The sequence below is a fragment of the Castor canadensis genome, chromosome 15 (assembly GCF_047511655.1).
Source record: "Castor canadensis chromosome 15, mCasCan1.hap1v2, whole genome shotgun sequence".
Classification (NCBI taxonomy): Eukaryota; Metazoa; Chordata; class Mammalia; order Rodentia; family Castoridae; genus Castor; species Castor canadensis.
This window is the reverse complement of record NC_133400.1, coordinates 37632600-37649648: the sequence shown is the minus strand read 5'-3', so window position 1 is coordinate 37649648 and position 17049 is coordinate 37632600. Positions and strand designations below refer to the sequence as shown.

Genomic DNA, 17049 nt, shown 5'->3' with positions numbered 1-17049 from the left:
GGTCTGGGCCAAAATGAGTTGGAGTTGATTGTAGAATCTGCTTCTCTGGAACATCAAATGATGCTTCATTCAGCTGAAAGCACCACTTAAATTCCTGAGTGCAGCTGGTAGTGACACTGGCTTATTTTCCCCAGTGCCTTGGGGGGAGGGGTGGAATGGAGAAATGAGACAAAACTGGTCTCCCAAACTGGGCTGTGTGTCAGAATCACAAAGGGAGCTTTGAAAAAATTTCAAAGGCCGGGCCACACCCCAGACACCCTGGAAATGAGGTCTAGGCGTCAATGTTCCTAGCTAATGAAACCACTAATGAAAGCTAATGAAAACCACTTCCTTAGAACAGTGGTTCTCAAACTTAAGCTTGTTAAAATACAGATTTTGGACACTGTTCCCTCATATTTTGATGTAACTGGACTGTAGGGCTTGAGAATTTGCATTTCTAACCAGTTCCTAGGTGATACTTCAGCTGGTCCTAGGATCACACTTGAAATAACAAGTCCTATAACATCTTACTATATACCTAGTCTACATTTGAGTCAGTACTTTCTTGGCCAAGTGTTTACATAAGTCTTTTCACCTTGGGAAGAAATCACTGCACCAGAGACTTTCCTATTTTAAATAAAGGGGGTGATGTGAATGTATATTAATGTAAATAATTTTTATAGATGGTAACTTTCTATGAATGGGCAGAATCTCGTTTTGTGTTCTGGTGCCTTAATGTGTAAAAATGAGTCAGCTATTTAGAAGAGGGGCTGTGGGAGCTAGAATACCTCTGGGATGACCACATGCCTTGTCCAAACCACATTGTGACTTTCAGCTGAAAGGCTGGCAGAGTGGCTCTAGCAAGCATGAGGCCTTGAGTTCAAGCCCCAGTACTGCCAAAAAAAAAGAAGACTAAGGGGATGGTGGAATTGTGAAGTCAAGAGGTAAAGCAGTTCACCTAAGCCAGCATCATTATCAGGAGAACCTCAGTCCATTTCTCAGCTCTCCTCTCCTTCTCAGGAAGAAACTGTCCCTAGAGTGGCCTTTATTAGCTGAGTAGCCTTAGAGGAGAGCTTCTCCCATGGTTTCACAATGCAAGAAAAGTCCCAGGCCAGATGCTTACTGGCCCAGTTTGTACCCAGATCTAAACTAGTCAAATCATGGTTCTGTGCCCCATGCCCCCTGCTGGAGGTCTCCATAGGACAGTTCTGCTCTGTTACTCGCAGAAGCAAGGATGTTCAGCAGGCATAAACAATGTGTATTTCCTCCAGTTCCTGGGGAGTTCCTTTGGCACCTGTCACCAAAGCCATGTCTCCCCTGGCTGGGCACAGTTGTACCCTGATTCTTCTAAAGCTATGTATGACTTTCCCTTCACTGTTCATGTATTTGTTCCTTCATTGACTTGGTGGGCATATTCTAGACTGCTGTGTCCAGGCCCTTGGGAGACATAAGCTCTGCCCCAATCCCTAACTTTGCATCTTGTGTATAAGTGAGGCTGTTTGCATCCATTGGATTTCATTTCCTCTACTAGGCTGAAGGCTTTTTCTTTTTCTTTTCTTTTTTTTTTTTTTTTTTTTTGAGATAGGGTCTCACTCTGTAGCCTAGGCTGGCCTCAAACTCAAAATACTTCTGCCTCAGCCTCTCAAGTGCCGACATTTCCCGCATGCACTACCACACCTGGCCTAAATGGAGGGCTTTTTGAGGCTCTGGTCCTTCTGTTTGTGTTCCCCTTAGCATTTAGTGAACATATGTTTGCATATTCTGGTGCTTGTATACTAACAGGATATAATTATGAGATCATAGGCCTGAGGGAGGCAAGACCAGGACAGTTTGCAGGCAGGTTTTGCCCCCACTGTATGTAAGAACAGTAACTGGTTCCCTATAGAAACCAGGCCTGCCACCCTCCCTGGAGTCCCAGAGTTCTGAGCTTGCTACAGGATGCCCAGCTGGCACTTGATTATCAAGAAAAAAAGTCAATCCCATAATAAAGAAATTAGTTTGCTGCTTAGATAGTTCAAGTCAGAAATACTGGCGAATGATACCATGCTCTTACAAGTTACGTGTATACTTTTTCCCATTTTTTATATTTTCTCATAGATAAGAATATAGGCATTTTTATTTTCAACAAAAAGGTAATATATTCTACATACTGCTCCTCATTAAGGTATAATGTATACACAAATAATATGTGCATATGTATTGACAGATGTACACACTTAGATATATGTAATACATATAGATACAGTATACATCTAGGTAATAAACAAGTCCTTTTTTTTTAAAGCCTGATGGTAATGATGCTTTTCCATTGTGATATTGTGAGTACATCAGCCATTCTAGTGCCACTCAAAGCAGGTCTCAGAAAATCCTGGAGAAGGTCCCATTCCCACTTTCTTGCCTTTGTTCCTTTCCTCTCCTATACCTATGGCATGTCCTATGAGCTGCTGGGTTCTTGTCTTACTGTTTGTACTCATGCTCTCAAAGGGATGGTGGGTGTCTTCCCTGCTAGTGTTAAGAGCTGAAGGAGGGGAGCCTGAGCCAAGGAGAACTGCAGTGTGCCTATCTCACTGTGGTTTTTGGCAATGCCAGCTCTCCCTCCAGTAGCAGTCACAGGAACCATCAATGCTGGTGCCCAGATTCATTTACTTAGCATTTGTTCTGCAAATATTCATTGACCACCTGCTGAGTCTCAGCTCTAAGCATAGATGGTGTGCTGGGATAGATCCTGTCCCTGCCTCATGGAGCTTGTGTGTGCCTCCTTGGGAAGAAGGTATTTGCAGAAATTGAGGAACAAAAACAAAACAATGTAATTTTTCTCCAGTAACTCTCATCCAGTTACCATATCAGCCAGTGTTATTCTTCCCAACACTTGCTGCTTGTATATAATATGGGGAATGAGCTGATGAGTTTAAGTCCTTCAATTTTATTTTCCTGCTTTTTATGGCATTTCCATAACTTCCACACAAAATATTGCGTATGTGTGCGCACACACTGTACTCATAAGAAAGTTAGGTATAAAATGCTACTTCCTCCACATACCCAGCTTCAGTGAGTTAGACAGATAGACCCAACCCTCTGGGTGTCCCTGGAGGTTGACTATACCATCATACATACCAATTAGAAGCATGGTCTCTTGGTGAGGAAACACAGGACACCGAGTGATTCTGGGTGGGATTCTGAGCTGGATACAATTTGAACACCATTACGACCTACATTTTGGTTTTCTTGGGAATTTTATAGGCCAGGTACAAAGCAGAAAGTGCATAGAAGATGTGATTCACTTTGCCTGGGAAGAGAAGCTCTTTCTTCTGGCTGACGAGGTAAGAGTAATCCCAGTTTTCCCTGAGAGCAATGAGGGGTAAGCATTGTCTTCTAGGGGAAGGATCCATGTTTGTTGCTCTGCAGCCAAAGAGAACTTTCTAAGTGTTTGACTCTGGCTGAAGGGTGAGGATGTTCATTTCATAGAACCTATGAGTCTGTGACCTATATTAGTTTGAACTGTAGTTGTAAATTTCAGAAATTAAACACAAATTACTTTAAACTTCAAGAAAAAAAGAGAGATGGTAGAGTCACAGGAGTGTGGCTAGATTCAGGAACTCCAACCATTTCTTCCAGATTTTCCTTTCATTTCTCTCTGTTAGTCCCATACACAGGCCTGTTGTCTTTCCAGACTAGAAAATGGGATTTTTATCCTGGTAGTTCTAGCAAAAGTCTCAGAGTTGTACCTCATTGGTTCAGCTTGGGTCATAGCCTAATTGCTGAACCAATCACTTTGATCTAGGGGTTGCAATATACAAATTGAACACTTCCAGAGCAAGGCATGGTATCTCTGCCCTGTCCTCCCCCAACCTCCAAATAGGAAATAAGGGAGGGTCCTAACCTGAGGGTAAATCAAGAGTCTTAACCTAGGAAGGAAGTGCCTGTCTGTGGCAGAAGTGACAGGTGCCCACTCCTCATAAAGCTGCAGTTCTGTGTTTTCTAGTACTTCTGTGATTTTCTTCTCATTTAATTCTCCAGCCTATGAGGAAAGGATCTTAATTCCATAACTGCTGCTTCCTGAACTCCAGTTCTGAATCTGAGACCCGCCCATTCTTCTTCTGCCTACATTGCAAGGAAGAATTGAGGATCCATCCAATTAAATTTTCATTTCCTCTTTATTTCTGCATGGTTTCTGATGAGGTGTAACTTCCAGCATCCTATCTTCATTCCTTTGTTCCTTAGCATCCCCAACCACTCCCACATATACATACAGCATACCCACAAAAGTTGCTGTAATTAATTGTAGCTGGACCTAAAATCTTTATTTCTAAAAGAGGGAAGGGGTAGCAGAGAGGCCTGTGGTTTTCCTTGTGATCTGTTACACTAACCTCCCCTCTGAGTCTGGTTGAAGATGGAGTCCACTGACCCTCGGGGCTCCAGGAAGCCTTTATTTCCTTGATCTCCAAAATGGGTTTGGAACGTTAATCACAAAGGGTAGAGTGTGCTGGTGGGCTATGAGTACTAGATCTGGGAACAGGGGAGAACAAAGCAGGTGTTGATTCTGCTCTGGCAGTGAAAAGTGGAGAAAAGGACAAAATAATTCCAAACTGGGTGTCACAGGAAGCCCAACAAGGTTAACTCCTTAAGTAGGGAGTTCAGAGAACAGGTATATTAACTGTTGTCACTGTGTTATTGAAATAAGTGAACACTGCTTTAGGAAGGAAATTTGCTTAGGAAATCAGGAGTCCTTAGTATCAGTACTGATCTGCCAAGGTAGAAAAGTAGTCTGGAGACTGGGGATGAATGTGGGAGAAGTCAGGTGAGCTCCTGAGTTATCAAGCTCAACATCCAGTCTAAGGCCTTTCCTCCCTCCTTGCTTATTCTGGAATGTTCCATCAGTCATATTCTGGGTGATCCTTGGATGTGGCATTGGAGGTTGGGCTGGCTGGACTATTTAGGACTAGGCCTCATGATTCACAACCAGGTTAGCCCAGATTATCTGTGCCTCTCCTCAGGCTCTGCACCCTGAGCAACCTTCATGGTCTCAGGCCTCTCTGAAGGACTTGCAGTGATGTCCCTGTTGCATCTTTGCCTGCAGGTATACCAGGACAACGTGTATTCTCCTGACTGCAGATTCCACTCCTTTAAGAAGGTGCTTTATGAGATGGGGCCCGAGTATTCCAGCAACGTTGAGCTTGCCTCCTTCCATTCCACCTCCAAGGGCTACATGGGCGAGTATGTTGACCTCCATCTCCCACTGCTCCTCACCTCCCTGGTACCAGTGCTACTGTTTCCTCTCTGCCTGATCCTCTGCTCTGCCCTGTGTCCACCGACTTGGGTAGAGAAGCCAGCTCTTATCCATTGCTTCTGTTAATCTAAGAGGTGTGAGAACTGCCCTTGTACAGGGTCTCAACTGAAATAAGGCCATGGTTAAAAGAAAGCAAACTATGGATAAATGATGGAAATTAAAACAGGTTCCCACAGCTACTTCCAACACCTAGAATGTTCTGCCACCTATCACTGTTGCTCTGACATTGGTTAAAATCTGGGGTCATGGTGGGCAGGTTGAGTAGACAAACAAATGCCATTAGGTTGATAAGCCAACCTTTGTGTGCAAGGCTGCCTTAGTGCTGAATGACCTCAGGGGTCAGAGAGTCAGCCTCAGTGCTGTATTTGTTCATTCGACTAATATTTGTTCTGACTTCAGTACTGATGTCAGTGCTGAGGACACAGCAGTTGAACACACTACAGCACTCCTGTCCTCACAGAGCAGATGTGCTAGGGAGGAGAGAAGCGAAAGACAAAGAGTAAAGTCATGTGGCAGATGGAAAACAAGGATCAGAGAAGAGGTTTGACCTTACCTGACCTGTGTTATATACTAGACTCCTAGTTGCTCTGGTGGAGAATAGGGTAAAGACAGGGACTCAAGTCAGGAGGCTGTTATGTTCCCCAGATGAGATATCATGGACCAGGGTAGAGATGGGGAGAGGATACAGAATATATTTGAAAGTAAAGTTGAGAGCAGTTGCTGATGAGATTTAAAAAAAAAAAAAATGGGTGAGAGAGGAGTCAAGAATGAATTCCAAGTTTTCTGTTCACACATCAGGAAGGATGGAGTTGCCAGCAACAGATGAGGAAGGTCTGGGGAGAGAGACCCAGAGTTTGTTTTGGGCATGTTATGCTTGCAAATGCCTATTGGTGTCCAGGTAGAGATGGATATGTGAGTGTGGAGATCAAGACTGATAACCAGGTAGAGATTTTAATTTGGGAAATATCAGTGTCTGGGTTGCAAGATTGTTGAACCTGTAAGCCTGGACATCTCACATGGAGTGAGTGCAGTGAAGAGGAGTAAGTGCAGAGAAGAAGAGCCAAGACAGGCCTGCGACCCCTCTGCTTAGAGATCAGGAGAAGAGGAGGAAGCCACAACAGAGACTTGAGAAGGAAAGTCCATAAAGGGCATCATTCCCCGTGATAGGAGTTCTCTTGGGTATCAGTTGTCAACATGGGGAAGGTGCTTGTTTTAACTGTGAAGTCTGAAGAAGTATTTTGGGCAGGTCAGGGAGCTGTCCCCTTGGAATAGTTGCCTGACTGTTCTTACCTTTGTTTGATTTGGACAGGGGTTAATTTGTGGTGGTCTTTCTGGGCAGCATTACAGGCTCCATGCTAGACTCTTGTGTGCTGTGTGGTTCTTCTCTCTCTCTCTCTCTCTCTCTCTCTCTCTCTCTCTCTCTCTCTCTCTTTTGGTGGAACTGGAGTTTGAACTCAGGGCCTCACACTTGCTAGGCAGGTGCTCTACCACTTGAGCTGCTCTGCAAGCCATATAGCTGTTTTCTTAAATGAAATCTGTTCTCTTTCATTTATCAAGCACATACCTATCCAACTCTCCATCAGTCCCCTAGATATCGGTTTCCTGAGTTATGCCCCATTTTTCTCAGATCCTGATTACCCAGGATGAGACTGCGTTGCACAATTTGGTTTTCTGCTCATCAGCAAAAGATTAAACAGAAAGTTCATTCTTACAACTTTGTCATGGGAAACATTTCCAATTTATCTTCCTGTCTTGGAAAGTCCAGTCCAGGGATCAGATGGGAATCTACCTTTGCCAGTTGAGTTCAGCTGCATTATCCTAAAAGTGTTTTATTGAGCATCTCATCGTGTTAGTTGCTGTGAAGTTGAGGGTGGGGTGTCCAGAGGATAGTGACCAGGTCCCTGAATCAGGAGCCTGGGTTTCTGTATGTTAGTCCGAATGTTGACAGTCACAGAACAGAGAAGGCAGCACAGCTCCAGAAAACATAACTGATGTTGCTGATTTGATTGAAAAAGTTTTTTTTTTAATTCATTGTATGATCTCAGCTTATTTTCATATAACTTGATTCTGTATCAGTCAGAAGTCTTTTGTTATAAGTTACAGTACTCAACTTGAACTGGCTTATATGAAAGAGGCATTAAAAAAAAAATCCTATACTGGTAATTAGTGCAGAGGTAGAGTTGAATCAGGGGGCTTAACAATGTCAGTGACTGGGGGCTGTAGCTCAATGATAGAGTACATGTTTAGCATTGCTGGAGGCTCTGATCCAATCTGCAGCACCAAAAAATGAATGAACAAAAGATGTCAATAGGATCTCTGCTTTGTCTTATTTTCTTCATCAGTTCCACTCTCCTTTGAGTTGGTTTTGTTTTCAGGCAAAAAAGAAAAAGTCCGCAGTGAATCTATACTTAGCCCTGACGCCTGTGCAGTGGGATGCCAGGAATGAGTTCTGTGTATGTCTTTTGGGCAGGGGCTAGTATATAAGTTAGGTTTCATGCAAAGTTGCTATAAAACAGTCCCAAAATACAGTAGCTCAAGTAAGATGAAAAGTGTATCTGTCTTTGACATGATGGTCCAGAGTTAGTAGGAAGACAGGGTACGCTGTGCTCCATGAAATCAGTTGAGGACTGAGACTGATGGCTCTGCCTTCTCAACATGTGATGTCCATCTCTAGCCTGGTGAGCTGCTACTCCACTGTCTCCATCTCTTAGGTAGTGGGGAAAGGAAAAGAGGAAGGAGAGTACATGATTTTCCTACAAGAGGTAAATTTGTACCTATCACTTCTATTCACCTTCTGTTGGCAAGAACTCAGCTATGTGGGGCGGGGGTAGGGATGGTTACAGATCTGGCTGTCTGAATTGCACTTCATGAGGTCTTTCTGTAACTAGTGGTTATGTACCCTCTCCTCATCCCTCTAGGTGTGGCTACAGAGGAGGCTATATGGAGGTGATCAACCTGCACCCTGAGATCAAGGGCCAGCTGGTGAAGCTGCTCTCAGTGCGTCTGTGCCCACCAGTATCTGGACAGGCTGCCATGGACATCGTCGTGAACCCCCCAGTGCCAGGAGAGGAGTCCTTTGAGCAGTTCATCAGGGTGAGTCCGGTGTGACATCACTACTACTGCCAAGGTCACCGCTGAATTTCCACCATGGCCAGTGGTTGGCTTGTCTCCAGGTGGCCATCCATTTGTCTGTCTCACCCTGTCCACCCTCCTTTGTGGCTCTTGGTAACTGAACCACCTTTAGATGGAAATTAAGTCCAAGGGCTAGCAGAGTGACTCAAGTGGTAGAGTGCCTGCCTAGCAAGTGTGAGGCCCTGAGTTGAAACCCCAGCACTGCAAAAAAAAAAAAAGAAGAAACAAATTTAAGTTCAAGGATCCAGCAGAGTATGTTTTGAAGTGGGAGGATTGTGACTGCATGTGAGTGAATAGGCCCTTCTTCCTCACCTGTGACCATCACAGATGTGTAGGCATCTGGAGGGAAAGGCCGTATCCTGATAACGCTTTGGGAAGATTCTGTTATGAAGTTACAAAGAAGGAGAAGGTGGATAGGCACAGCTTGATTCTAAGCAGTGAACTTGCCTCTGCTCTAACCAGACGTCCTCACAGCTCAACAAATCCAGTCATACCTGACAACAATTCACCTCTAAACTAGCTGAATCAAAAAAGGAATGGACAGAGCTGGGTGTGTGGTGGTACATGTCTGTAGTCCAAGTGAAGGTGAGGCAGGTTGATCTCTACAGCCCAGGAGTTTGAGACCTGATGACATAGCAGGACCCTGTCTCAAAAAAAAAGAAAAAGAAAAAGAAAACTGTGTGCCAGTGGCTCATACCTGTAAAACCTAGGTACTTGGGAGACTGAGATCAGTGGGACTGCAGTTCAAGACCAACTGGGTAAATAAGTTTGCAAGAGCCCATCTCCAAAATAACCACAGCAAAATGGACAGGAGGAATGGCTCAACTAGTAGAGTACCTGTTTTGCAAGCATGAATCCCTGAGTTCAAATTCCTGTCCCACAAAAAAAGAAAGAAAGAAAGAGTTGGAAAAATACACATGAAAAATTTACTATTTTTTAAATGTATAGTTCTGTGACCCTAAGGACATTCATATTGTTATAAATCCAACACCACTGTCCAACAAAAACTTTTCCTTACTGGTATTGTGGGCATGTATATAATCCCAGCTACTCAGGAAGCAGGAGGCAGGAGGATAAAGTTCAGGGCCAGCCAAGTAAAGTTAGTGTGATACCCTATCTCAAAAACAAAATAAGGGTTGGGGCATGGTTAAAGTGAGAGAGTGCTCAATCCCCAGTACCACCAAAAAAACCCACAACTTTCCATCATCCCTATCTGGAATTCATACCTATTAAATAATAACTTCTCATTCCCCCAGCCCCAACCAATATTCTTTCTGTCTGTGTCAATTTACCTATTCTAGATACCTTACAGATGAGCTGGAGGAATGGCTCAAGTGGTAGAGTACCTACGAAGCAAGCTCGAAGCCCCGAATTCAAACCCCAGTACTGAACAAAAAAAGATACCTCACACAGACGGAATCATACAATGTTCCTTTGTGACTGTTTTATTTCACTTGGCATAGTGTCCTCTAGTTTCATCTATGTGGTGGCCTTCACAGAAGGTTGGAAGTCCCTTCAGAACTGAAAGCTGAGTTGAATGTCATTGTGTGAATATACCACATTTTGTTTATTTCCTCATCTTCAGGCTCATATCTTTTCATCCCCCTTTCCCAACGGTATTTGCAGAAGTCCTGGACAGATATGCTCCATGTTTGGACACATGTCCAGCTCTGAAACAGCCACTAACTCTGATTTGTTTTGCCTAACTTTGTGTTCCACACACACCACATGTACTGAGAGTGGGGAGGGGCAGACCCGCAAATGGCGTGGTGGGACCTATCTCCAGAGGACTCATGACCCTAGGAATATTTATAGGGTTCTACCCAGGACCAAGTCCATTCAAATTGATGGGCAGGGACTGCTTTTTCTCCTGTTCACAAATGACATCTTGGTACAAGAATAGAATCCAGGGGAGCAGGGGGGAGAAGGTGTGGGCAGGGATCAGGGCGGGGCGGAAAAATGGCCCAAACAATGTATGCACATATGAATAAAAAATAAAGAATAGAATCCAGAACGCAGACCTTCCAAAATCTGCCCTGTGGCCTGAAACCCCCATGTGTCCCAGTACACATGGCAGTCTCTTGGACTGAGAATCCCATGGGGCGAAAAAGAATCCCTGCGGGAGACATGTTCCACCCACCTCCTTGATCTGCAGCATTTTTGCAAACTCAAGCTCATCTTTATCAATCTGTGCAGTTGCCCGGGAACAGAAGGAACAGCCTCCCACACTGGGGCCATTCCTCACTCAGAGACACTGACTCCTGCACTTTCTCTGTATCTCCTCAGGAAAAGGAGTCTGTCCTGGGTAATCTGGCCAAAAAAGCGAAGCTGACAGAAGACCTGTTTAACCAAGTTCCTGGAATTCACTGCAACCCCTTGCAGGGAGCCATGTATGCTTTTCCTCGGATCTTCATTCCCGCCAAAGCTGTGGAAGCAGCTCAGGTCTGGGGCCCAGCAGGATTGGTTCTCTCCCTGGGTTCACTTAAGACAGTTGGATCATGGCTTCCTGCCTTGGGGAGTAGAGATAATTATCCTAGGAGCTCTGAAATCTGGGGTCCTCTCAACCAGATGCTGTTTACTGTGTAAAGATGATAGATTCTCAGAATAGTGGGCTGTGGCAATGGGGCAAACGTGAGGCCATCCACAAGTAAGAGGAGCATCTGGGAGCTTAACACTGTTGGCTTCCAAGGGAGGTGCCCATGTGTGGATGCAATGCTGGGGAATCCATCTCCTTCCCTATGTATAGCAGTCTTCTAGAGTCTTATTAAAACGCCAGTTCTAGCCAGGTGCCAGTGGCTTACCCCTGTAATCCTAACTACTCAGGAGGCAGAGATCAAGAGGATCGCGGTTTGAATCCAGCCCAGGCAAATAGTTCTGTGAGACCCTATCTCAAAAAAAACCCTCACAAAAAAAAGGGCTGGCGTTGTGGCTCAAGGTGTAGGCCCTGAGTTCAAGTCCCAGTGCCACAAAAAACAAAACAAAAAAACACCAGTTCTAGTTTACTAATGCTGAGATTATGCATTTCCAAGTTCTCAGGTGGTGCTACAGACCCCACTTTGAGGATCAAGTGCAGGGTATTGTTTCTAAAAATGCTCTTCTCTCCCCACTCCAGGATCTGCTCAGAGCCTTGTTAAGCACTCAGTGTAGGCCCTGCCCTGAACATAAAAATTGGAATCCCTGGTGGTACAACTTTGAGCAGCACTATCACCAATGACCCTAGAGAAGCTTGTCCCTTGAGAGTCCCCACTGACTGCAGACCACAGGGCCTTGTTTTCATTATTATGTGGCTTGGCACATCAGTGGCTGCTATCAGTGCCTGTTGAGTAGCCACTAGGGATAAGTACAAAGGGAATAGGCTGGCACTCCCCAACAGCAAACAGAAGTGCTGTAGTTGCTGGCTGTCCTGCAGTAACCTCAGTGTGTCTAATTCCCTGAACCAGTTACCAGCTGTGACCCAGCTTCTGTTCTGGTCTGCAGTCTGGGGAGGGCAAGGACCCCACCACAGAAATGATAACTGCCACTTAGGTTGTATTCAGTTTTGAGTTTTTAATGGTGTGTTGGTACAGTATGAAACCAGGAATGAATCTTTTTTAAGTTCTGTCCTGCTCTTGCAGGCCCATAAGATGGCTCCAGACATGTTCTACTGCATGAAACTCCTGGAGGAGACAGGCATCTGTGTTGTGCCTGGCAGTGGCTTTGGACAGAGGGAAGGCACCTACCACTTCAGGTAAGACACATCTGCACTAGGGAACTGGCCAGGATTTGTTCAGGGAAACTTGTGGTCCTTCACATGAAGTGCAGACTGGCTTCAGAGGGGTGGTGGGGTACCTGTCCTCCTTGAGCACACCTCACCCACCTCACACCACTCCTGTCCTGCAGAGTCAAGCTCAGACCTTCTACCCAGGGATAAGGAAAACCATTTCCTCTGAGAGGTCTTCCTTGACTGTTCTGTCTCCCCAGTATGCTGCCTCTATCTATCACATCACCATTGGAAACATCCCCAGAAGTGTGCTTTCTTCTTTATTTTGCTGAACCTTTTAAACATCATGATAGCAGCACAGAACGTCCGGATGCCTGGGATGGTACATGGCACACAGTAGGTGCTCCATATCTGCTTGGCTGCACCATGGGCCATGGCATTGCTGTGAGTCCTAAAACCTGCTGAAGTGCTGCACCCACATTCAAAATTAGTTCCCCCAGCTGTGAGACCAGTGTACCCTGGCTCAGCCCGCTGTATGGATGGGAATGCAGATTCCCAGAGCTGAGCTGCTTGGCAAGGGTTTCCCGCTGAGGTCCATTCTGTTCAGAATAGCATCTTCTCCATCCATGTTGCTCTCAAATATCTCCTGTGGCAGATGCCAAAAAAAGAAAAGTCATCAGCCGTTGGTACCCAGGGCCAAGTCTGCTTAGTCTGTGGATTGTGTCGGGTGCTGTTGGTCCACGCTTATAATCCTAGCTACTTGGGAGGCTGAGATAAGGAGGATTGAGCTGGGAACAGCCTTAGCAGAGAGTTCATGAGTTCCCATCTCCAAAATAACCACAGAAAAATGGACTGGAAATGTGGTTCAAGTGGCAGAGTGCCTGCTTTGCAAGTGCAAAAAAAGGAGTTCTAATAACAGTGCCACAAAAAAAAAAAAAAAAAAAAAGATTGTGGATCATGTCCCCCAAAGGAAAAACCATGTCTGGTTGTACTTTTTCATCTTTAGTCAGGTTATAATTCATGGCCCATTCAAAAACTGGTGCTGAGAGCACTGGGGTTGTAGCTGAGTGGTAAAGCACTTGGCCTAGCATGTGCAAGGCCCTCAGTTTAATCCGCAGCACCACACACACACACACACACACACTCACACTCACACACACATGTATGTGCTGGGGTTGAGGTATATAGCTCAGTGATAGAGCCCATGCCAAGTGAAAGGGCCTAGATTCTATCCCTAACACCCTCCCAAAAAAACAGTAATCAAGAGGACTGCTTCTATGGTTGAGAAGCCTGTCATCAGAACTAGAGATAGACTTGAGTGACTTGGGAGTGTCTTTGGAGTGACAGCCATGCCTGGAGGTTGTCTCATGTCAGGGACTGACCGCTGTAGGCAAAAAAAGGTTCCAGGCAGCAGGAGTGAAATCTTGCTCTATGTCTGAGAGAAAGACCAAGAGTCATGCTGTAGAAAGTTCTGCACACTAGTCAAAATGTAGTACAGGCCTTCTGTAGTAATATACCAATGTGTCTTAGTGAACCTAAAGGCCACAACAGTTTATTGCCTTTGTTTACATGTTTTTTGTTTTGTTTTGTTTTAGAAGGCACTGGGGTTTGAACTTAGGGCCTTATGCTTGCTAGGCAGGTGTTCTTACCACTTGGGCCACTCCTCCATCCCCTACATGTATTTCTTAGGTAAAAATGTATAAGCCAGGCATAGTGGTATGCACCTGTAGTCCCAGCTACTCTGGAGACTGAGGCAGGAGGATTGCTTGAGCTTAGAGTTCATGGCTGGCTTGGTCAACATAGCAAGATCCTGTCTCAAAAGAATGAATGAATGAACGAATGAACTAGGGAAAAAAGTTTAACAAGTGCTGGGCACTGTCTCGGGGTTTGAGTTGTCAAAATGGATGAGACAGAGCTATTCCATCCCACATGGCTTACCCTCACTCCTGTCTCCACTTATGGCAATGCAAGAAGAGGTGCTGGATTCATTCCTCCCCCTTTTCCAGAGTAGTCAGGCTGATGCTATTCTCTTTCCTGACAGAATGACCATTCTTCCTCCAGTTGAGAAGCTGAAGACTGTGCTCCAGAAGGTGAAGGACTTTCACATAAAATTCCTGCAGAAGTATGCATGAGGATGCTTCAGGCCCTAAAAGGAGATTCCCTCTTCAGGTCTCTTCCCAACACCCACCCAGGACTCCCCCACTGTTCTGCCTCAGACCGCACAGGTCAATGGTCACGTTCATCGTCATTTTGCCCAGGAGACTTCTTTCTTGTGCCTTGATGTTGGGAGCACTTCTCTCCTGAGCAAATGTAAATTTGCAGTTTCTCGAAGGCCCTGATTTTTTGATGCAACCAAAGTAGAGAGGACTTGCTCAACAGATATGGTTAGGGTTCTCTGAATCATCTGTTGTTGCTTTTGGAAAGTTCCTTTGGGGTTATAAACAACCAAGGTGTATTGAATGAGATGTTTCAGATCTGGAGAAACAAGCAGATGTTGGGAATGTATGACTCCACCGTGGTGAGGACTAAAAATCCAGAGCTTACCAACATGATCTATGAAATAAAGCCCTTAGTGGTATGAAAATATAGTCCTTTGAACATTAGAGTCTAGAAGTCCAGGAGGAGCTCAGAGAGGGATCATTATTCTGGCCTGGAGGCTGCCAGTCCATGTCAAAGAAGAATGATGAGAGCAGTAGTGCAGGGAAAGAACAGGATGCCAGACTAAGTTGTGGTAGTCAGTGGGACTATGGCCAAGATCAAAGATCCTAAAAGGAGGAATGGATGTGAGCCAGCCACCAAGTTCAGCCAGGTCTCCTCTTTTGAGCCACACAGCAGTAATAAAGACTGCATACACCAAGGGCTTTGTGGGGAAAGGTTCTCTTAAATATACTTAAGCTGAGGCCCTGGTCCAAGAGGTCTCCTGAACTTCAGGGACACAAGCAGTTCTGTGGAGGGATGCTTCCTAGTGGCCTGTGGATCCATCCTACTGGTTACCTAGTGACAGTTTTTTCCAAGGGCTTGACTGAGCATTACATACATTGCCCCCTGCTGGTGACAGTAAGGATAAGAAAAGACCTGAAAATGCCCTGAGCCAGAAAAAGGGATCCTTAAGGACTTGACCAACCAAGTCAAGCCCCTGAAGTTTCTTGAATCGTTGCATAGCTACTAAAAGTATCAGGTAGACTGGCTGCTATGGAGGACTGAATGTGATCTGACTTGATGTTTAAGGAAGTGTTTTAATGGAATGCAGAGTGTTTTGCCTTCACATTAGCTCCTGCCTCCCTTCCTAGCTCCACAGATAATGTGCTAGAGCATCGGCCATCCCTCAGGCCACAGGGTTTCATCCACCAAGCATGTAGCTTCCTTGGCATCAGCAGACCTGGGTTGGAGCTGACCTCATGCCAAGGAAGCTGGTGCTGCAGGCGGCAGCAGGCTCAGTATTCGCAGTCCCCTCCCCAAGAGCTGATCTGCCTTACCATCTGCCTTCTGCAGTGGGAAGTGAGGGAGCCTGGCCACCAACTCAGGAGCCTGGAGACGCAGCAAGTCCCACAGTGGAGCTGAAGGAACTGGAGAGAGAAATGGGAAGGAGTTAGAGTAAGTTTGAAGCCACCTCCCATGCTGATTTCCACACTGGGTCCATGTTGAGGACATACAATAGAAAACCATACAATAGAAAACTTTAAGCTGTCATTACTTACTAGCATTGCAATCCCTGTAAAGTAAGTAGCCACAATCTCAATAACAAAAGGGAATATTCTGGTACTTTTCCTTCCTTGAAAAGTTAAAAAGGTTGTACTTGTGCTTGCTGTATGGCATATAAGCCAGATGTGTCCCAAAGTCTTGAGGTTCCTAAAAGGAAGGTTAAATAGTAGAAGCTAGTATATTTTTTATATTTTTATAACAATTGCTTTTATCATGGGGGGGAAGGGTTAGTATTTATAGTCTTAACAAGTCTGGTAATTTTTTATAAGTCTCCCCAATTACAAATATCCCTCAAATCTTTGCAAGGTTTACATGACTTTTTAAAAGATGCCATACACACTTGGTTTGCTTTTAAGATAAAAGGGGTAACAAGGTCAACTAGTTTAGATTAACTAGAGTAAGGAATGCCAATAATGGTACATTTGACTTTGTACAGTGTCTTTTCTATGATGCCTTTCCTGTTCCGGTACCACCTGAGAAAGCTGTTTGTCACTTGGGGGTCACACTTTGAGTTGATGCCTGTGCAGTTTCTGTTCACCCAGAACTGCATGTGGATAATGCTGGGGAAGCTTATGCAGAACTGAGCCTCAGGCAGTCCATTGCCTCACACCTCAAACTGAGGCCAGGCTGGTTCTTCCATTCTGATGTGTGAAGTTTTCAGAAAGAGCAGACACAGACCTGTCTGTCCTTGGCTATTTTCCAATCTCGGTTCTCACAGGCATCTGGTAACTCTGCTGGAAATTTCTAAACAATAAAATATGTGTGAAAAATTGTGACTGTGTTTAACTTTATTGTTCAAATCTAAAAGTTGAATGAACACCACTAATTTTACATCTTCACTCTTTGCTGGTAGTGGAGTTTGAACTCGACCTCACACTTGCTAGGCAAGCACTTTACCAGTTGAGTCTCACCTTCAGTCCACATCTTCACTCTTCATAATGTATGTTCCTAGCACAATAGCAAGCATTTTTTTCTTAAACATGGCAAACTCCAGTCACAGTTTCTCAGTTTCCATTTCTTCTTAGAGTTCGACCCTAACAACCTTGAGCTGCTTTTTCTTTTTTTGTCACAGACTTCATGGACTCCTTGAGATAAGATGTTAAAATGAATATTAACCATGGCTTTCTGGTGGAAGTGAAATAAGAGCTAACGGTGTTGTCATAGGGGCAGTGAGAGGTGGCTAGAGAAGCACCACTGTGAGGTCAGTGGCCAAGGGGGAGTTCTCTTCAAAAGAGATTTAATTTATTTC

The 17049-nt window shown here is 44.9% G+C and overlaps 1 protein-coding gene across 4 annotated transcripts in view; it reads left to right on the top strand.

Moving 5' to 3' along the window:
* Gpt2 (glutamic--pyruvic transaminase 2) overlaps positions 1 to 16573 on the top strand; it is a 37292-nt gene extending 20719 nt beyond the window's left edge. For all 4 annotated transcript variants that reach the window (XM_074056057.1, XM_020179761.2, XM_074056056.1 and 1 more), the window contains exons 7-12: positions 3220 to 3299; positions 5057 to 5193; positions 8185 to 8359; positions 10685 to 10840; positions 12013 to 12125; positions 14140 to 16573. In XM_074056057.1, the coding sequence (XP_073912158.1) occupies positions 3220 to 3299; positions 5057 to 5193; positions 8185 to 8359; positions 10685 to 10840; positions 12013 to 12125; positions 14140 to 14230 (752 nt within the window). In that variant the 3' untranslated portion in view covers positions 14231 to 16573. The remainder of the gene's footprint in view (positions 1 to 3219; positions 3300 to 5056; positions 5194 to 8184; positions 8360 to 10684; positions 10841 to 12012; positions 12126 to 14139) is intronic.
* The last annotated feature ends 476 nt before the right edge of the window (positions 16574 to 17049 follow it).